Source organism: Callithrix jacchus, chromosome 22 (genome assembly GCF_049354715.1).
Source record: "Callithrix jacchus isolate 240 chromosome 22, calJac240_pri, whole genome shotgun sequence".
NCBI lineage: Eukaryota > Metazoa > Chordata > Mammalia > Primates > Cebidae > Callithrix > Callithrix jacchus.
The window spans coordinates 41,284,364-41,306,112 of record NC_133523.1 but is presented as its reverse complement, the minus strand read 5'-3'; the positions used below and the strand labels follow the sequence as shown (position 1 = coordinate 41,306,112).

General features: G+C 49.6%; 1 protein-coding gene across 2 annotated transcripts in view; it reads right to left on the bottom strand.

Moving 5' to 3' along the window:
• The window catches only part of DHX34 (DExH-box helicase 34), a 34,204-nt gene extending 19,969 nt beyond the window's left edge, over window positions 1–14,235 (bottom strand). Inside the window, exons 1-6 of one of the 2 annotated variants that reach the window (XM_078360235.1) lie at window positions 14,187–14,235; window positions 12,560–12,651; window positions 8,933–9,912; window positions 7,317–7,628; window positions 3,634–3,888; window positions 1,860–1,962 (exon numbers count right to left, since the gene is read on the bottom strand). In XM_078360235.1, coding sequence (XP_078216361.1) covers window positions 1,860–1,962; window positions 3,634–3,888; window positions 7,317–7,628; window positions 8,933–9,637 — 1,375 coding nt within the window. In that variant the 5' untranslated portion in view covers window positions 9,638–9,912; window positions 12,560–12,651; window positions 14,187–14,235. The remainder of the gene's footprint in view (window positions 1–1,859; window positions 1,963–3,633; window positions 3,889–7,316; window positions 7,629–8,932; window positions 9,913–12,559; window positions 12,652–14,186) is intronic. The other variant, XM_002762204.7, reaches the window with a different exon arrangement.
• Window positions 14,236–21,749: the final 7,514 nt, after the last annotated feature.

Sequence of the window (21,749 nt, the reverse complement as noted above, 5' to 3'; positions counted from 1 at the left end):
CAAAGTGCTGGGATTACAGGCATGAGCCACCACACCCAGCTACATTTTCTTTTTTTTTGAGATGGAGTTTTCACTCTTGTTGCCCAGGTTGGAGTGGCAACGGCATGATCTCAGCTCACTCCACATCCCAGGTTCAAGCGATTCTCCAGCCACAGCCTCCCGAGTAGCTGGGATTGAGATTACAGGAACCATGCCCAGCTCAGTTTTGTATTTTTAGTAGAGATGAGGTTTCACTGTGTTGGCCAGGCTAGTCTTTAACTCCTGACTTCAGTGATTCCAAAGTACTGGGATTGCAGGCATGAGCCACCGTGCCCGACCTATTTTTTTAATTTTTTTTGAAACAGGGGCTCACTCTGTTGCCCAGGCTTGAGTACAGTGGCACAATCACAGCTCACTGCAGTCTCAACTTCCTGGGCTTAGGTGATTCTCCCACTTCAGCCTTCTGAGCAGCTGAGACTACAAGAATGCACCACCACGCTTGGCTAATTTTTATATTTTTAATAGAGATGGAGTTTCGCCATGTTGCCCAGGCTGGTCTCGAACCCTTGACCTCAAGTGATCCACCCACCTTGGCCTCCCAAAGAGCTGGGTTACAGGCATGAGCCACTGCAGCTGGCCTAAAATGTCTTAATAGCACATGAAACTATGAACCGTTTTACTATCAATGGCATCCCAGAGTTGACACGACCAGGTAGCTGCTAACACTGAGTGATGGCTCTGTGCCAGGCACTGTCTAAGACACCTAAGTGTGTTGAGTGATTTAACCCTCATAACCTGAGGGAGGGCCTGTCACTGCCATTTTACAGATGAGCAAACCGATGCAGGAAGTGTGAGTCACACGAGCCCAGCCACAGAGCGGTCGCTGAGCCTGGCCAGGCAGGCTCCAGCATCTCCAAACACTATCCTATGCTCACTTCCCAGTGAACCTTCCAGTCAGGAAGACAGAAAGTGAGCAAACAGAGCAGCACCTACAAAACAGAATGCCAGGCTGGGCACGGGGGCTCACAGCTGTGATCCCAGCACTTTGGGAGGCTGAGGCAGGGGGATCACTTAAGGTCAGGAGTTCAAGGCCAGCTGGCCAAAATAACAAAACCCCATCTCTACTAAAAATACAAAAACTAGCCAGGCGTGGTGGTGCACATCTGTAATCCAAGCTACACGGGAGGCTGAGGCAGGAGAATCACATGAACCCGGGAGGTGGAGGTTGCAGGGGGCTGAGATGGCACCACTACACTCCAGCCTGGCTGACAGAACCAGACTCTGTCTCAAAAAAAATAGAATATCAGTCCGCCTCATATGAGAAGCAACAGTGGATGGAGGAGGAGGAGGGGGTATCTCTTAAGAGTGTGGACAGGGTGGGCCTCTCTGATGGGAGACATTTATGCGGGCCCTGAAATGAGGTGAGGGCCCCAGCTGTGTGGACATCTGGAGAAAGACGGCTCCCAGCAGAGGACAGTACATGCAAAGGCCCCAGGCAGAAGCAGGCTTGGGAGGTGTGAAAAAGAAGATGCTGCCACTGCTGCCTGGCCCCACACGCCATCTTCCAGCACCCCAATTCCTGAAATCCAAACCTGAAATGCTCCAAAACCTGAAATCTTTTCAGCGCTAACGTGACCTTCCAATGAAATGCTCACTGGAGGATTTTAGGTTTTTGGATTTGACATGCTCAGATAAAAAGATAGATACAAATACTCCAAATTCCAAAAAATCCAAAATTCCAGATGCTTCTGGTCCCAAGCATTTTGGGTATGGGGAAGTCAACTGGACATCCTACTTCAAGCCACATTCACACACCTCCGGACCCCACGTTCCTCTCTAAGTCCTGGGGGTGGTGGGTAGGGGCTTGTGCTGGTCCTTACCAGAATCTACTACAAAGCGGATCCCGTCAATGGTGACTGAGGTCTCAGCAATGTTGGTGGAGAGGATGCATTTTCGGACTCCAGGGGGTGCCACATCAAACACCTGGGGAAAAGGGAGGAGGCAGTGTCCAGGACTAACTCAGCTCTGACTGACCTGTGTGTCCAGTTTCCCGCCCATCCACATGTCGGCAGCTTCCCTGGAACCCTTTCCTCCTCCAGAGAACTCCCTCTTGGATACGGCTCACCATCCACCCCATCACAATGGGCCATCCTGGGCCCTCCCCCAGCCTCAGACAGTCTTGCTCTGTCACCTAGGCTGGACTATAGTGGCACGATCTTGGCTCACTGCAACCTCCAGCTCCCAGGTTCAAGCAATTCTTCTCCTCAGCCTCCAAAGCAGCTGGGATTACAGGTGCCTGTCACCATGCCCAGCTAATTTTTGTATTTTTAATAGAGACAGGGTTTCACCATATTGGCCAGGCTGGTCTTGAACTCCTGACCTCAGGTGATCCACCCTCCTTTGGCCTCCCAAAGTGCTGGGATTATAGGTGTGAGCCACCATTCCCGGCCCTTTACCTGAATATCTTGAACTTTTTTTTTTTTGAGACAGGGTCTCAGTCTGTCACCTAGGTTGGAGTGCAGTGGTGTGATCACAGCTCACTGTAGCCTTGACCTCCAGAGTTCTTGTGATCCTCCTGCATCAGCACCTCAAGTAGCTGGGATTACAGGCATGAGCCACCACACCAGGCCACCTTGAACATTTCTTGAAGTCCTTCCCTCCTCCCATGGCCCAGCCCCCGCCCTAGTCCAGGCCTGTCCTCGCCCACTCCGATCCTGCTCCGCTTCCCCTCATATCTCTGGCCTCTAGACTCACCTGGCAGCCAGAGGGATCTGCTGAAGCACAAACCGGCACTCCCCAGGCTAAGGGGCCGAGTGGGAAGATCACTTGAGCTCAGGAGTTTGAAACTAGCCTCGGCAACATAGTGAGAACTGTTTGCTACTAAAATTTAAAAAAAAAATTAACGAAAGCCAAGTGCAGTGGCTCACACCTGTAATCCCAGCACTTTAGGAGGCCGAGGTGAGATCGCTTGAAGTCAGGAGTTTGAGACCAGCCTGTGCAACATGGCGAAACCCCGTCTCTACTGAACATATAAAGGATTAGCCAGACGTGGGGGTGGGTGCCTGCAGTCCCAGCTACTTGGGAAGCTGAGGCAGTAGAATCACTTGAACCCAGGAGGTAGAGGTTGCAGTGCGCCGTGATCATGCCACCACACTCAAATCTGGGTGGCAGACTGAGACTTCGTCTCAAAAAAAAAAAAATTAACAGAGTGTAGTGACGTACACTTACAGTTGCTACTTGGAGGACTAAGGAGAGAGGATCGTTTGAGCCCAAGTCAAGGCTGCAGAGAGCTCTGATCATGCCACTGCACTCCAGCCTGGACAACAGAACAAGACACAGCCTCACTGCTCAGTTTCTGGCTGTTTCCATGCTGCAACAGTGGGGCGGAGCAGCTGTGACAGACAGAGCCCATGCCCACAGGGCTGACCAACTCTACTCTGACCCTTTACGGAAAGTTTGCTGACCTCTGGTTTACAGCATGGGCTCCCAGGCCAAACTACCTGGGTTTGCAGCCTGGCTCTGCCACTGGGTGTCTGTGACTATGCCCAAGTGCAGCCTCCCCCAGACCTGCATTTGTGGAGTGATGCGAGTGCTGTGTGCAGCTGCCCCAATTCATGCAGACCCCCGCCCTCCCACTCAGGCTTCCTGCGATACCTTGTCCTGGGCGGCCACAGACAGGGCACTGTGCAGCGGCAGCACCACCCAGCGCTGGGTGTGGCTGGCATAGGTCTGGGCAGCTTCCAGTACAGTGCTGATCTCCGCCATGCCGCTGAGGAAGACAAGGAGGTCACCCCGCTCCTCAGGCGGGTACTTGTGGTCAATGGACTCCAGCACCCTCAGGAAAGGCCGCGGGTCCAGCTTCTCCGACTTGGATGTGGTTGGCTCCGCCTCCTGCGGCTGGTACACAACCTGAGAGGAGACAGCCCCAAGTAGAAGCACACCCTGTCCCTCCAGCTCAGAGCAATGGGCGGGGGAGGCTACGGGCTGACAGGGGAGACTGGAGGCTGACAGAGAAGATACAGGACGGCTGGTCAGGGCTGGTGGGCAACGCTGTTCCATGTGGTCATTCAGGGATCCAGGCTCCTCCTTTCTCATTACTCTACCATGTCACTGGGCAGGATTTCTCAAAGTCAGCAAGACCAACATTTCACTCTGGTTAATTCCTTGTTGTGGGGCTGTCCTGTGCACTGTAGAATATGTAGCAGCATCCCTGGCCCCTACCCACCAGATGCTAGTAGTCTTCGCGCTGGTTGTGACTATTAAAAATGTCTCCAGATATTGCCACATGTTCCCTGGGGGGCAAAACCACCCCTAATTGAGAAACAGTCAGGTGGCAAACAGCACACTCCAGCTAGGGAATTTTTAAAGGATGTCGTACAAAGACAAAGTAACAAGACAACTGTAAGGCTTGTGGGTGCTGGTAATGTTTGACTTCTCTAAATCTGCGTGCTAGCTACATAGGTATATTTACCTGGTGAAAACTCACTGAGCTGTGTACTTACAATGCACGCATGCTCTTGTGTTTGGAGTAACTTCAACGAGAAAAAAATTCCAGGTGACAGAACCAGGATTAGAACCCTAGAAATCGAGTTGGTTGGCTGATCATGAGAAGACCCTGAGCCTGAGCCAGGCTGACTGACTGATTTCCAGGCATGGCTGGCTCACACCTGTCATCTTAGCTCTCTGGGAGTCCACAGTGACAGGATCGCTTGACCAGAGAGAAAACACAGCAAGACCTCGTCTCTTAAAAAAAAAAAAACTACTGCATGCTGTGGCTCACACCTGTAATCCCAGCTCTTAGGGAGGCAGAGGCAGAAGAATAGCTTGAGCCCAGGAGTTCGAGACCTGCCTGGGCAATACAGCAAGATCCAGTTCTCTAAAAAAAAAAAAAAAAACTGGCCCTGGACCCTACAGCCACCAGGATGTTGACGCCTAGAAAGAACCAGATTGCCATTTATGAGCTCCTTTTTAAGGAGAGAGTCATGGTGGCCAAGACGGACGTCCACGTGCCTAAGCACCCACAGCTGGCAGATAAGAACGTGCCGCACCTTCATGTCATGAAGGCCATGCAGTCTCTCAAGTCCCGAGGCCACGTGAAGGCACAGTTGGCTTGAAGACAGTTCTACTGGTACCTTACCAGTGATGACCTTCATCTGCCCCTGGAGACTGTGCCTGCCACCCTACGCCACAGCCGTCCAAAAACTGGCAGGCCTCAGCCTAAAGTTCTGGAGGGGGGTGAGTGACCTGCAAGACTTACAAGAGGGAAAGCCGACAGAGAGACCTGCAGACGGAGTGCTGGGCCCCCCGTGCCGACAAGAAAGCCGAGACTGGGGCTGGGTCAGCAACCCAATTCCAGTTTAGAGGCAGAGTTGGTCCTGGACGTGGTCAGCCACCTCAGTAAAACTGGAGAGGATTATTTTGCACTGAATAAACTTGTAGCCAAAAAAACTGGAAAAAAAAAAACAACCTAGAAAACAGAAGGATCCTCATTCTTTCCCTTTTTTTTTTTCTTTAAGACAGGGTCTCACTCTATCACCCAGGCTGGAGGGCAGGGGTACGATCTCAGCTCACTGCAGCCTCTGCCTCCCAGGTTCAAGCAATTCTCTCACCTTAGCCTCTGAGTAGCTGGGATTACAGAGGCACGCCACCACTCGAGCTAATTTTTGCATTTTTAGTAGAGACGCAGTTTCACCATGTTGGCCAGGCTGGTCTCAAACTCCTAACCTCAGGTGATCCACCTGCCTCAGCCTCCTAAAGTGCCGGGATTACAGGCATGAGCCACTGCACCTGGCTAATTCTTTTTTTTTTTGAGATGGAGTCTCACTCTGTTGTCAGGCTGGCATGCAGTGCTGCAATCTCGGCTCGCTGCAACCTCCGTCTCCCGGGTTCAAGCGATTCTCCTGCCTCAGCCTCCCTAGTAGCTGGGACTACAGACACGCGCCACCACACTCAGCTAATTTTTGTATTTTTAGGAGAGACGGGGTTTCACCATGTTGGCCAGACTAGTCTCTAACTCCTGACCATGTGATCTTCCTGCCTCAGCCTCCCAAAATGCTGAGATTACAGGCGTGAGCCACCTTGCACAGCCCCTTTTTTTTTTTTTGGAGATAAAGTCTCACACTGTCGTCCAGGCTGGAGTGCAGTGGTGTGATCTCGACTCACTGCAATCTCCACCTCCTGGGTTCAAGCAATCTCCTGCCTCAGCCTCCTGAGTAGCTGGGACTACAGGCATGCACCACCATGCCTAGCTTTTGTTTTTTTGTATTTTTAGTAGAGATAGGGTTTCACCATGTTGGCCAGGATGGTCTCGATCTCCTGACCTTGTGATCCACCTGCCTCAGCCTCCCAAAGGGCTAGGATTATATGTGTGAGCCACCGTGCCCAGCCCATTCTTTCTTTCTTTCTTTTTTTTTAATGGCTGCTTTGGAGGCAAATTGATAGGCATTTGGAACCAGAAATCACAAGGGACAATCAAGTTCTTCCTGCAAGTCTCGACTGTCAAGACAAGGACAACTCACGAGGACTGCGTTTCTCAATCTGGAGACATGTTTAATAGTCACAATTGGAGGAGAAGACTACTACCAGCGATGCTGCAAAATACCCTGTGATACACCAGGACAGCCCCCACAATGAGGAATTATCCAGACTGAAATGTCAATCTTGCTGACTGAGAAATCCTACCCAATGAGATGGCAGAGTAATAAAAGAGGAGGAGCCTGGATCCCTGAATGACCACACGGAACAGCACTGCCCACCAGCCTGGACCAAGCTGCATTATATAAGAGAAATAAACTCTCTTATTGAGTCTTTACATTTTTGGGTCTTCTTGTAGCAGCTTTTACTCTAACAAGCACTTAGCACTCTAACCAGCTCATTATGAATGCTTGGAAAATAGTGGCTTTTTTTTTTTGAGATGGAGTCTCACTCTGTCACCAGGATGGAGTGCAATGGCCTAATCTCAGCTCACTGCAACCTCTGCCTCCTGGGTTCAAGTGATTCTCCTGCCTCAGCCTTCCAAATAGCTGGGACTACAGGTGTACACAACCACACCCAGCTAATTTTTGTATTTTTAGTAGAGACAGGGTTTCACCATGTTGGCCAGGCTGGTCTTGAACTCCTGACCTTGTGATCCACCCACCTTGGCCTCCCAAAGTCCTGGGATTACAGGTGTGAGCCACTGCACCCAGCCTCAAAACTGGTAGCTTTAAAAAAAAAAAAAAAGAGACTATCTTTAAATAAACAGATGGGAGACACAGCGGCGGAGAAGAGGTGTGTCCAAGTTTGGACAGAGACCCGGTGGGAGGTCTGGGCGTGTGGGAGAAGGGGGAGGTGCTCACCGTGATGGGGAACAGCCTCCCGGGCACCTGTACCACCGGGGCATTGCCAAAATAGCTGGAGAAGAGCGAGATGTTGATGGTGGCCGACATGAGGATGACCTTGAGGTCAGGCCGCTTGGGCAGCAGGCGCCGGAGGACGCCCAGGAGGAAGTCATTGTGGAGGTGCCGCTCGTGGACTTCATCCACAATCAGGACCTCGTACTGGGGCAGGCTGGGCTCCCGCTGGATTTGTCGCAGGAGCAGCCCCACCGTCAGGAACACAATCTTGGTGGCCGCAGAACGCGTGCTCTCAAAGCGGATCTGGTAGCCGACCTGGGGTGGGAGAGAGAATGGTGTGGTCAGGAGAGGACCCTGAACCGGGGTACCAGCCCCCGGCCCTGCCCAAATTCAAAATCTAAGCAAATGCCATGCCTACCTATCAGACTCTGGAGCCTAACAGCTTGGGTTTGAATCCCACCTCTGCCACTTAGTGCCATCACCTTGGGCAGGCAACGCCATCCCTTAATTTGTTTTCCTCCTAGATGCTGTGAGAATTCCATATGACAATGTACATAAAGCGGCTAGCACCATGCCCTGTGTATAGAGAATATCAACTATAATAGTAATCACCTTTCTTTGAGTCCCTACTATGTGCCAGGACATTACATGCCACTCCAAGTGCTTTATTTATTTAGTTAGTTAGTTATTTTTTGAGACAGAATCTCGCTCTGTCACCCAGGCTGGAGTGGAGTGGTACGATCTTGGCTCACTGCGACCTCCGCCCCTCCCCTCCACCTGGTTCAAGCAGTTCTCCTGCTTCAGCCTCCCAAGTAGTTGGGATTACAGGTGTGCACCATCACGCCCAGCTAATTTTTTTATTTTTAGTGGAGATGGGGTTTCAACATTTTGGCCAGGCTGGTCTTGAACTCTTGACCTTGTAATCCACCTGTCTCAGCCTCCTAAAGTGCTGGGATTGTAGGCATGAGCCACCTCGCCCAGCCTCTTAAGTGCTTTATGTATCTCAACCCACTTCATATTCATGACCACCATGAGACAGAAGGATTATTATTAGCCTTCCAAAATGGCATTTGCATCATGGTGACTGCCAAGAATTACCCTCACAGCCGGGCACAGTGGCTCACATCTGTAATCCCAGCACTTGGGGAGGCCAAGGTGGGTGGATCACCTGAGGACAGGAGTTTGAGACCAGCCTGACCAACATAGTGAAACCTTGTCTCTACTAAAAATACAAAAATTAGCTGGGCATGGTGGCAGGCGCCTGTAATCTCAGCTACTCAGGAGGCTGAGGCAGAAGAATTGCTGGAACCCAGGTGGTGGAGGTGAGCCAAGGTTGCACCACTGCACTCCAGCCTGGGGACAGACTCCATCACAAAAAGGAAAAAAAAAAGACTGTTGAGTCTTTAGGACATTTCCCACTGTTTTGCTGTTAAAGAGCTACGCTGGGAGTGCCAGCTCCTTTGTCATACAGACCACAGACAGGCCAATCTGTGGATAAAGTTCTAGAAGCATCATCGCTGGGTCCAACGGTAAACATTTCATTTTTACTGATACTGCCACGCAACCTCTTCCCCCAGGGCGACCCTGGAACAATCAGAAAGCTGGTATGTCCCACTCACCTGTGAACCATACTGACTGAGGCTCTCAAAGCCGACACGCTTGGCCAGTGAGATGCAGGCGATCCGCCGGGGCTGGGTGCATGCCACGTGACTGAAGCCAGCAGCCAGCAGGTACTGGGGCACCTGAGTGGACTTGCCACAGCCGGTGTCACCAGCCACCACCACCACCTGGTGTTCCTTCAGTGTCTGCAGGACGCGGTTCCCGTACTGGGCAATGGGGAGGGCCGCCCGCTCACGCTGCAGCTTAGCCAGACGCCCAAAGGCCTGCTTCTGGCCAAAGTCCAGGTAGTGCAACAGGGCTCGGCGGAACTCAGACACTCTCTCGGCGGGCAAGTGCCTGCCCAGCTCCCGAGAGCCCCGCGTGTCAGGGCCCAGAACAGAGAGGTTGATGCGGTAACGTGGGTCGTAAGTGCGAGGTAGGTCGGCCAGGGCTGGGATGCTGTGCTTGGGATGCCCGGAGTCTTTCTCCTCCTTCCTGGAGGTTTTGAGATTCTGGAATCTCTGCAGGCGTTCAAAGAAGGTCCAAAACTTCTGACATTCCTCAGAACCCTGACGGATATAATCCTCCTCACGGAAGAAGGCATCTTCCAAGAGGCGACGTGTCTCTGGACAACTCCAGTCCCACTTCTCCAGGGCCTCTTTCTCACGGGGAGCCCGGGGGTGGTCTCTGCAATCCCTGCCCTCCCTTGTTCTAGGAGGAGGCATGTTAGTAATCACAACGGGGGTCTCAGTTCTGATCACCCAGAACAAGTATTCTCATCCGTTCCATTCCTGCAGCAGTTTAAGAGGCCAGTGCTGCAACATCGAACCACTTTCTCTTCAAAGAGCTAATTTTTCCTCCTGGTCACGGCACGGGACCAGCACAGATGAAAAAGTGGCCCAGGGCCTGCTTGAGCTGGTGACACACAGGGCACCTCATGACACCGGTAGTGATCTCTTGGATGGACACAAGTTCACGCTGGGTTTTCAGGCCCTGGTTTCTTGGGAGAGAGAACAGAAGACATTCATTAGCTTTTTGGAACACTGCCTTTTTTTTTTTTGAGACAGTGTCTCACTCTGTTTCCCAGGCTGGAATGTAGTGGCACGATCACGGCTCACTGCAGCCTCGACCTCCTGGACTCAAGCAATCCTCCCACCTCAGCCTCTAAAGTAGCTGGGACTACAGGCACACACTACCACACCCAGCTAATTGTTCACTGTTTGTAGAGTGATGTTGCCCAAGTCTATGTTGCCCAGGCTGATATCAAACTTCTGGGCTCAAGCAATTTCCCCACCAGCCTCCCAAAGTGTTGGGATTACAGGTGTGAGCCACCGTGCCCAGCTCATTTTTAGACACATTTCTAACAGCCTGTTTTTCAACCACTTACTAGGAAAAGGAGGTAATGATCACCATTCACAAATGGCCATGATCACATGCTCTCATGTGACACACACACCACCAGACTGTGACAATCCAGTGATGGGGACTGTGATAAGAGAACCCTGGGGAGCTGTGGGAGACCAAAGGAGGTGCCTACCCATGCTTGGGTATCAGGGAAGGATACCCAAGACCTAAAGGAGAGATGTAGGTCACATGCCAACCAACAGCAGAATCTTGTCTTGAAAGGCAGTAACGAGGCCGGGCATGGTGGCTCACGCCTATAATCCTAACACTTTGGGAGGCCGAGGTGGTGGATCACCTGAGGTCAGGAGTTCAAGACCAGCCTGGCCATCATGGAGAAACCCCATCTTTAAAAACAAACAAACCAAAAAAACAAAACAAAACAAAAAAGGCAGTAACAGGAGAGAGGCATGATATAAGGAAAAGAATAAGGCAAGTGTTCTTCACCCGGGGTCCAATGAGATTCAGAACACTGAGATAAAAGGCAAAATTTTTGCAAGTGTTATTTTTGTTAACATTGTTATTGTGTTATTTTTTGTCTGCTTGGCACAACCCTTTACTTTTTTTCTGAGAAGTGTCCACCTTCCTTTGGAGAACAGCCCTTCCTCGATTCTACGTGGTTCTGAGGGCCTTTAAATCAAAGAACCGCTATTGGGTAGGCAAGTGACAAAGACCTGGCCAATCGTGGTGCACTACTTCCCTTCTAACCAATGATTGGTTTGAGAAGTGGACACATGATCCAAGAAGGGCCAATCAGGGCCCTTTTGTGGAATTTACACTCGGTTGCTAAGAGAGAAAAATTCTCATTTTATCTGTTGTAATCAGGCCCATTTGGTATAAGCCTGGAGCTGTTTGTGGTAGCTCTGGAACATGACAGTCTTTCCTAAAACTCCATCCTAGAGAAACAACTAGATACAGGCACAAGGATGGTCACTGTGCAAACGCAGGGAGAGGTGAAAGGGAAAGGAAGAGAAGTTTGGCAATATCATTTAGTGCTTGAAGCTTAGTTCCCTTCAAAACCCCCACTTCTCAGCTACACAAGAAAATGCCTTTTGGCTTAAAGTTGGAGTTTTTTGCTTTTGTTTTGATACAAAGTCTCGCTTTGTTGCCCAGCCTGTAGCCTGATCTCAGCTCACTGCAACCTCCACCTCCTGGGTTCAAGTGATTCTCATGCGTCAGCCTCCCAGGTAGCTGGGTTTACAGGCATGCACCACCATACCTGGCTAATTATTTTACTTTTAGTAGATAGCATTTCACCATGTTGGTGAGGCTGCTCTCGGACTCCTGACCTCAAGTGATCCGCCCACCTCAGCCTCCCAAAGTGCTGAGATTATAGGTGTGAGCCACCATGCCCAGGCTTAAGTTGGGTTTTCGACTCTCAGCTGGAAATATCCTAATAAAGGGCACACACACCCTCACATGTGCAATCTTCTGGAGGGAAGTTAGTCACTGAGATTCTTAAAGGGGTTTATAACCATAAAAGGGTTCAGAGCCCTTGTTGCTGAAGGCATTAGGGTCAGGCAGATTTGGGTTTGAATCTCAGCTTCATCATGTATTAAATATGTGGCCCCTGGGCAATTTTTTTTTATACAGAGTCTCAGTCTGTTGCCCAGACTGGAGTGCAGTGGCGTGTTTCAGCTCACTGCAACCTCCACCTCCCAGGCTCAAGTGATTCTCCTGCCTCAGCCTCCCAAGTAGCTGGGATTACAGGCACGCACCACCACACGCAGCTAATTTTTTGTATTTAATAGAGACAGGGTTTTACTATGTTGGCCAGGCTGGTCTCGAACTCCTGACCTCAAATAATTCACCCACCTTGGCCTCCCAAAATGCTGGGATTATTGGCATGAGCCACCTTCCCCACATCCCTGGGCAAATTAACCTGAACTAACTCAAGGCAGTTTTCATCATGTATAAAACAGAGATAATATCTATCTCAAAACCTTACAACTTTTAACCATCAAGCTTGCTAGAGAAAAGCTAAACAGTTCAACAGCAACTAGTTTTTCCCTACGATAAAACAGGACTAATGTGCAGAAAACAGCAAGAGGAAGTGGGGCAAAATCTGGAAACAAAATTAGACTCAAAAGGCCACAATTCCCTATCGTAATGGTGTTAACAATGCTTCCACCTTCTCTGCATTTCCTGTTCTAGGAGGGAAGCAAGTTGAGGTCTTGGAGTGTTACTGTGACTCTGGGCCAGTGATTCTTAGAAAACGAGAGCATTGGCCGGCCGCTGTAGCTCACCTGTAATATCAGCACCTTAGGAGGACAAGGTAGGTGGATCATAAGTTCAGGAGTTTTGACACCAATCTGACCAACATGGTGTCACCCCGTCTCTACAAAAAATACAAAATTAGCTAGGCATGGTGGCACATGCCTGTAATCCCAGCTACTCGGGAGGCTGAGGCAGGAGACTCGCTTGTTCGCGGGAGGCAGAGGCTGCCGTGAGCAGAGATCGTGCCACTGCACTCCAGCCTGGACAACAAGAGCAAAATTCCGTCTCAAAACAAAGAAAAAAAAAAATTTTTTTTTTTTTTTTTGAGACAGAGTCTCACTCCGTCGCCAGCCACCAGACTGGAGTGCAGTGGCACAATCTCGGCTCACTGCAACCTCCGCCTCCTGGGTTCAAGCAATTCTCCTGCCTCAGCCTCCTGAGTAGCTGGGATTAGAGGCACGCGCCACCATGCCCAGCTAATTTTCGTTTTTTTAGCAGAGACAGGTTTTCACCATGTTGGCCAGGATGGTCTCCATCTCCTGACCTTGTGATCCGCCCACCTCGGCCTTCCAAAGTGCTGGGATTACAGGCATGAGCCACCGCACCCGGCCAAAACAAAAAGTTTTTTTTTCAGACAGTGCCTCACTCCCTAACCCAGCCAGGAGTGCAGTTCAGCGCAACCACAGCGTAGTGCACCCTCAACCTCCCAAGCTCAAGCAAGCCTCCCACCGCAGCCTCCCAACGTGCTGTGATGATAGGGTGAGCCACGGCGCCCTCCTTCGCATTTTCTGTTTGAATCTTTTTTTACTCCCTTGTCTTTCCAGTGTTAATTCTCCATCACCTTCTCTCTCCATTTCTCCATCTAATACTTTGTCTCTCGATATCGGAAGCTTTAATAATAGCTAGCACTGACTTACTGCTTACTCACGTACACACACAGATCTATTCTAGTCACACCTATGTACACACACACACTTTCCTCACAACTGTAAGGCACTACGATCAGTGCCTATCTTACTGAGCCATAGAGAGGCTGAGTGGCCAAGTAGCAGATGAGGAACTCAAATCTAGGGGTTCGGGCTCCACTCCCCCACTTTTCCACTTCTCAGCATCATCCTCCATTATCTCCAGTTTTTGTGGGATTCTCCCTACTTCACTGTCTCCATCCATCCATATCCCTCGGTCTCCCCCACGATTCAGCGTCTCGTTTCTCCATCTAAATCCCACTTTTTGTTTCTAGCGTCCACGATCAGCTTCCTACTTTTCCCGCCACTCCCCAACTTCACGGGCGACCACGCCTCTCGGCTTCGTGGTCTCTTAGCCTCCAGCTGGAACTCATCGGCCCCCTCGCCCACGCTCTCTAGTTTTCAGCTTCCCTCCTCTTCCAACACCCTCGTCTTTCAGCCCCTCAGTTTCTCGAGGCATGTTTTCGTGCCTCCATTTCTTTCCGCCTCTGGCCTCTCTGTCACCCAGGTTCTCCCAGGGACGCTCAGGTGCCATCTCCGTCCGCGTCTGCCGACCCTTCGACTTCCTCTCACATTCCTTCTCATTTCGAGATTTCCCTCGCCCCTGGGCCCATCCTCAAACTACCCCAGAACGGCCCATCTCCGGCAACTGTCGCCGCCACCACCCAGCGTACCCGCCCCGCTCACTTACTACAAGCCACGAACGCCTTAACTTCCGGTCCCAAGTGCCCGAGTCTTGCGCCTACGCACACCGCCCTCTCAGTTTAACCTCGCCCCCCAGCCAATCGGAAGCTCAGGGCTGCCCAAGACCCACCCTGCGCCTGCGCATAGCACACTTCCGCCCCGCCTCGCTTGGGGCGGAGCCTCTGGTGATTGCACCCTCTAGAGGCCATTGGAGGCGTTGCAGTAGAGACTTGCAAGCACCTCCTCCCCGGCCCCGCCCTCTCGTTATCAAGCATAACCACGTGCACCCCAGCTCTGGGATGCTGGAGAGTTAACCCAAAGAGAGAGCTGGCCTAGGCACTTTTTTTTCTGAGATGGAGTCTCTGTCTCCCAGGCTAGAGTGCAGTGGCGTGATCTCAGGTCCCTGCAACCTCTGCCTCCCAAGTTCAAGCCATTCTCCTGCCTCAGTCTCCCAAGTAGCTGGGATTACATTTGCAGCGCCTGGCTGATTTTTGTGGAGTTTTTTCTTTTCTTTTCTTTTAAGACAGGGTTTCACCATGTTGGTCAGGCTGGTCTTGAACTCCCGACCTCAGGTGATCCGCCCGCCTTGGCCTCCAAAGTGCTTGGATTACAGGCGTGAGCCACCACGCCCGGCGTTTTTTTTTTTTTTTTTTTTTTTTTTTTCTGAGACGGAGTCTTGCTCTGTTGCCAGGCTGGTGTGCAGTGGTGCGATCTCTGCTCACTGCAACCTTCGCCTCCCGGGTTCAAGCAGTTCTCCTGCCTCAGCCTCTGGAGTAGCTGGGATTACAGGCGTGAACCACCGCGCCCCACCGATTTTTGTATTTTTAGTAAAGATGAGGTTTCACCATTTTGGCCAGGCTGTTCTCAAACTCCTGACCTCAAGTAGTCAAGTGGAGTTTGGTCACCTTGGCGTCCCAAAGCACTGGGATTACAAATGTGAGGCATCACTCAGCCTCTACCTCTTTTCTTTCTACAACCCTATTTTCTGTTACTTTTCTCTGCAACAAACTCAATGGCACGTATGCAGGAGGGTCCCGACATAGAGAAACAATCTCATTAGCCAGCAATGCACCCTCTCTTTTATTAAGTGAAAGAAGAAACAGCCGGGAACGGTGGCTCATACCTGTAATCCCAACACTTTGGGAGGCAGAGGCAGGTGGATCACCTGAGGTCAGGAATTCGAGACCAGCCTGGGCAACGCGATGAAACGCTGTTTCTACTAAAAATACAAAAATTAGCCGGGCGTGGTGGTGGGTTTCTGAAATCCCAGCTACCAGGAGGCTGAGGCAGGAGAATCACTTGAACCCAGGAGGCAGAGGCTGCAGTGGGCCAAGATGAAATCACTGCACTTCAGCGTGGGTGAAAGAGCAAGAGCCCATCTCAAAAAAAAAAAAAGAAGAAGAAACTGAGTCTGAAAACAGCCTAGGAATAGAATGGTGTTTGCCAGTGGCTGGTGGAGCAAGGAGGAGTTAGAGTTTAATGGGTACAGAGTTTCAGTTTGGGAAGATGTAAAAGTTCCAGAGATGGATTGGGGGGGTTCCACAAAAAGGTGCATGTTCTGTACTTAATGCCACTGAACTGTACACATAAACGGTTAAATGGTTAAGATGGTTTTGTTTTGTTTTTTTTTTAGATGGAGTCTCCCTCTAGGTTACCCAGGTAACCCAGGCTGGAGTGCAGTGGTGCGTGGCGCAATCTTAGCTCACTTCAACCTCCACCTCCCAGGTTCAAGCAATTCTGTGCCTCAGCCTCCCCAGTATCTGGGATTACAGGTGCATGCCACCACACCCACTTAATTTTGTGCGTGTGTGTGTGTGTGTGTGTGTGTGTGGATTTTTAGTAGAGATGGGGTTTCACCATTTTAGCCAGACTGGTCTTGAACTCTTGACCTTGTTATCCACCCACCTTGGCCTCCCAAAGTGCTGGGATTACAGGCATGAGCCACTGCGCCCGGCCTAAGATGGTAAATATGTTACTTATATTTTACTACAATAAAAAAACTTTTTTGGCCCTGGTGGGGCTGAAATGAGCCATGATGATACCAGTGCTCTCCAGCCTGGGTGACAGAGCCAGACTGTCTCAAAAAAAGAAAAAAAAAAGTCTAAAAAACAGGACTCTCAAGTTTTTGGCCTGAACATTTGGTAATAGGAAGTCAGCATCTACTGCCATCAGGAAGATGTGGGAGAGAGGCTGAGAGAGAAAATCCGAAGTTCTGTGTTGAGCATATTGTTTGGGTTATGTATTGGACATCAAGTGAGGGTGTCAAGTGGAAAGTCAGATATTATTATCAAGCCTTTGGAAGACAACTTAGAGACAGAAAGGTTAATTCATACATTATTATCAAAAGAAGAATGGACTAAGCATTCTGCTTAAAATTTCCAAACAAGGCCAGGTATGGTGGCTCATGCCTGTAATCCCAGCACCTTGGGAGGCCGAGGCAGGTGGATCACCTGAGGTCAGGAGTTTGAGACCAGCCAGACCAACATGATGAAACCCCCTCTCTACTAAAAATACAAAAATTAGCCGGGCATGATGGCAGGCACCTGTAATCCCAGCTACTCTGGAGGCTGAAGCAGGAGAATCACTTGAACCCGGGAGGTGGAGGTTGCCGTGAGCCAAGATTGTGCCATTGCACTCCAGCCTGGGCAACAAGAGAGAAACACTGTCTCAAAAAGAAAAAATTAAAACTAATAACTATAATTTTAAAAAAACTTGGAGGAAATGAACAACAAATGTGAATCAAGAAGAAAGCCACAATCTATCAGCAATAGGGTTGAAATAGCAAGCTTTAGCTTAGTTCTTAGAAAAATTAATAACTTGGTTCTTTGAAAACTTAAGGAAACCACTATCTCCATGTTTAAAAAAAAGACAAATAGCAAAAATAAACCAAATTTAGAACAAAAAAAGGAAGTTACAACAAACAAAACAGACGGCTTTTAACAACCAAAGGGATTTTATGTGAAATTGCCCAGAAATACATTTGAAAACTCCTATGAAATGTATCCTTCTTCAAAAAAGTAAGGCTAATGATCTACAAAATGAAAACATTTCAAAAACCACAAAAGATGTTTGGTAAAAGTTATCAAAGATTGCTCCTAAGTGGCACCTGGCCCCAGGAGACTTACAGGAGGATTTTGCAAACTTTCCAGGCCCAAAGTGGGGTTTAGCCCACGAGGGTTCTTGACTTTGCCCAGGAAATAAATCAAGGGCAAGCACAGGCAAGGTAGAGGAAAACAGCTTTCTTATTTTCTTTCTTTCTTTTTTTTTTTGAAAGGGAGTCTCGCTGTTTTACCCAGGCTGGAGTGCAGTGGCATGACCTCCACTCACTGCAGCCTCCGCCTGGAGGGTCCTAGCAATTCTCCTGCCTCAGCCTCCCAAGTAGCCGGGACTATAGGTGAATACCACCATATCTGGCTAATTTTTTTTTTTTTTTTGAGACAGAGTCTCATCTGTGTCACCCCGGCTGGAGTGCAGTGGTTCGATCTCAGCTCACTGCAACCTCCACCTCCTAGGTTCAAGCGATTCTCCTGCCTCAGGGCTATGATTACAGGTGTGGGCCACCACACCTGACTAATTTTTGTATTTCTAGTAGAGATGGGGGTTTCACCATTTTGGTGAGGCTGGTCCCGAATTCCTCACCTCAGGTGATCCACTTGCCTTGGCCTCTCAAAGGGATTACAGACATGAACCATCACGCCCAGCCAATTTTTGTATTTTTCTTGTTTTCTTATTTTTTTTCTTTTCATTTTGACACTACACTGAACACACAACTTTTGTATTTTTAGTAGAAATAGGGATTCACCATGTTGGCCAGGCTGGTCTGCAACTCCTGACTTCATGTGATCCACCTGCCTGGGCCTCCCAGAGTTCTGGGATTACAGGCATGAGCCACCACACCTGGTGGAAACAGCTTTGTTGAAGGAGCAGTGTGATAGCTCTGTGACTGCTCATGCAGGGATACCCACAGGCTGTGTGCTGAGCGTCGCTGCTCAGGATAATTCTACAGTTATATTTATACCTTTTTTTTTTTTTTCAGACACAGTCTGGCTTTCACCCAGGCTGGAGTGCAGAGGCTCGATCTCGGCTCACTGCAACCGCTGCCTCCCAGGTTCAAGCAATTCTCTGGCCTCAGCCTCCCAAGTAGCTGGGATTACAGGCACCCACCACCATGCCCAGCTAATTTTGTATTTTTAGTAAAGATGGGGTTTCTACATGTTGGTCAGGCTAGTCTCAAACCCCCGACCTCAGGTGATCCTCCCTCCTTGGCCTCCCAAAGTGCTAGAATTACAGGCGTGAGCCACCGTGCCCGGCCACTTTTTTTTTTTTTTGAAACAAAGTCTTGCTCCGTCGCCCAGGCTGTAATGATGCAATCTTGGCTCATTGCAACCTCTGCCTCCCAGGTTCAAGCAATTCTCCTGCTTCAGCCTCCCAAGCAGCTGGGATTACAAGCAGGCACCACCACGCCCAGCTAATTTTTGTATTTTCAATGGAGACGGGGTTTCACCATGTTGGCCAGGCTGGTCTCAAACTCCTGACCTCAGGTGATCCACCCGCCTCAACCTCCCAAAATCCTGGGATTACAGGCCTGAGCCACCTTGCCCAGCCTATACCTATTTTTAATTACATGTAGATTAAGGGAAAGTTCATGCAGAAATATCTAGGGAAGGGGTAATAACTTCTGGGTGGTGAGGCCATTGCCATAGAAAGGGGTAGTAACTCCTGGGTGTTGCCATAGCAATGACAGGGCACAATCGTAGGTGTGTCATAGAAATCTGCTTCGGGCAGGGTGTGCTGGCCCATGCCTGTAATCCCAGCACTTTGGGAGGCCAAGGCAGGCAGATCACCCAAGGTCAGGAGTTCCAGACCAGCGTGGCCACGATGGTGAAACCCCATCTCTACTAAAAAATACAGAAGTTGATTGGGCACGGTGGTTCACGCCTGTAATCCCAGCACTTTGGGAGGTCGAGGTGGGCGGATCACGAGGTCAAGAGATCAAGACTATCATGGCCAACACGGTGAAACCCTGTCTCTACTAAAAATAAACACACACACAAAAAAAATTAGCTGGGTGTAGTTGTGGGTACCTGTAATCCCAGTTACTCGGAAGGCTGAGGCAAGAGAATCACTTGAACCTGGGAGGCGGAAGTTGCAGTGAGCCAATATTGCGCCACTGCACTCCAGCCTGGCGACAGAGCAAGACTGCGTTTCAAAAAAAAAAAAAAAATACAAGTTAGCTGGGCTTGGTGGCAGGCATCTGTAGTCGCCCGTAGCTTCTTAGGAGGCTGCGGCAGGAGAATCACTTGAACCCCGGAGGCGGAGGTTTCAATGAGTCAAGACTGAACCCCACTCTACTCCAGCCTGGGCAACAGCAAGATTCTGTCTCAAAAAAAAGGCTGCTTCTGCCTCCTCCCTGTTTTAGCTAGTCCTCAATTTGGTCCAGTATTCAAGCCCCACCTCCAGAGTTGAGTCCTGCCTCCTACCTCATAGGAGCTGTATAAATTGTCCCACCACAAAATTTATTTTACAAGATAGCCTTGGTCTTAATTCATGCCTGAGAACTGTGATTACTGCAGGTAACAAAATATGCAGTAGCAATGCTTTCTGATGGAGCTCCTCTCTAGCCTGAATTCGATAGTTCCTAACAGGCAGGAATATTGTCACCCATTCAGCCTGAAGAAGTTACAGAAGATGGATCTTCCTCCCTTCACAGCCCTTAGGATGAAGGGTTCTCTTATGAAAGGGAGGAGGGAAATGTCAGAGGCGTGTGAACCAGAGTGACTCCATCTTGAATAGGAGCTGGGTTAAGGCTGAGGCCTACTGGACTGCTTTTCTAGGAGGTCAGACATTCTAAGTCACAGAATAAGGCCAGGCACAGTGGCTCAGGCCTATATTCCCAGCACTTTGGGAGGTCGAGGTGGGTGGATCACCTGAGGTCAGGAGTTTGAGACCAGCCTGGCCAACATGGTGAAACCCCGTCTCTACAAAAAAATACAAAAATTAGCCGAGCATGGTGGCAGAAAAAAAAAAAAGAGAGGCCAGGCGCCGTGGCTCATGCCTGTAATTCTAGCACTTTGGGAGGCCGAGGCGGGCAGATTGCCTGAGCTTAGGAGATCGAGACCAGCCTGGTCAACATGGTGAAACTCGATCTCTACTAAAACACAAAAAATTAGCCAAGTATGGCAGTGGGCGCCTGTAGTCCCAGCTACTCGGGAGGCTGAGGTGGGAGAGTCACTTGAACCCGGGAGGCGGAGGTTGCAGTGAACAGAGACTGTACCACTGCACTCCAGCCGGGGCAGCAGAGCGAGACTCTGTCTCAAAAACGAAAAAACAACCAAAAAGGAGAAACTCTGTGTAAAGTGCTGTTCTGGAGTGATGACTGGAGACACAGGTGCCACTACTATGTATATATGTATGTATGTATGTGTGTATGTATGTATGTATGTATGTGTGTATGTATGTATGTGTGTGTATGTATGTATGTGTGTATGTATGTGTGTATGTATGTGTGTATGTATGTATGTGTGTATGTGTGTATGTATGTGTGTATGTGTGTATGTATGTGTGTATGTATGTATGTGTGTATGTATGTATGTGTATGTATGTATATGTGTGTGTATGTGTGTATGTGTATGTATGTGTGTGTGTGTATGTGTGTATGTGTGTATGTATGTATGTATGTGTATGTGTATGTATGTATGTGTATGTATATGTGTGTGTATGTATGTATGTGTGTATGTATGCGTGTGTATGTATGTATGTGTGTGTATGTATGTATATGTATGTATGTATGTATGTATGCAGCGGCAGGCTCTCTGTCACCCAGGCTGGAGTGCAGTGATGCAGTCATGGCTGACTGCAGCCTCAACCTCCCAGGCTCAAGCAGTCCTCCCGCCCCAGCCTCCCTACTAGCTGGCACTACAGACATGTGCCACCAAACCAGGCTAATTTTTATTTTTATTTTTATGTTTGTAGAAATGGGGTCTTACTCTGTTGCCCAGGCCAGTCTCAAACTTCTGACCTCAAAGGATTCTCCCAACTGGACTGGGCCTCCCAAAGTGCTAGGATTAGAGGCGTGCACCACCATGCCTGGCCTACTATGGAATTTAAAAGACCTGACCAGGTAGAACTCGAGAGTAAATTCTAGAACAGCATTTTGAAACAGAAATCTCTGTTTTGATGGCAATGTCCTATGGCTCTGCTGTCCAGTATGGCAGTCACTGGCCATATGTAGCTACTGAGCATTTGAACTATGGCCAGTGTGCCTGAGGAACTAAATTTGAAATATTAATTTTTTTTTTTTTTTGAGACAAAGTCTCACTCTATCGCCAGGCTGGAGCACAGTGGCGCGATCTCAGCTCACTGCAACCTCTGCCTCCCAGGTTCAAGCGATTCTCCTGCCTCAGCCTCCCAAGTAGCTGGGATTACAGGCAGGCGCCATCACACCCACCTAGTTTTCATTTTTTTTAATTTTTGGAGATGGAGACTCACTCTGTCACCCAAGCTGATGTGCAGTCAGGCGATCTAGGCTCACTACAAACTCCATCTCCTGGGCTCAAGCAATCTGCCTGCC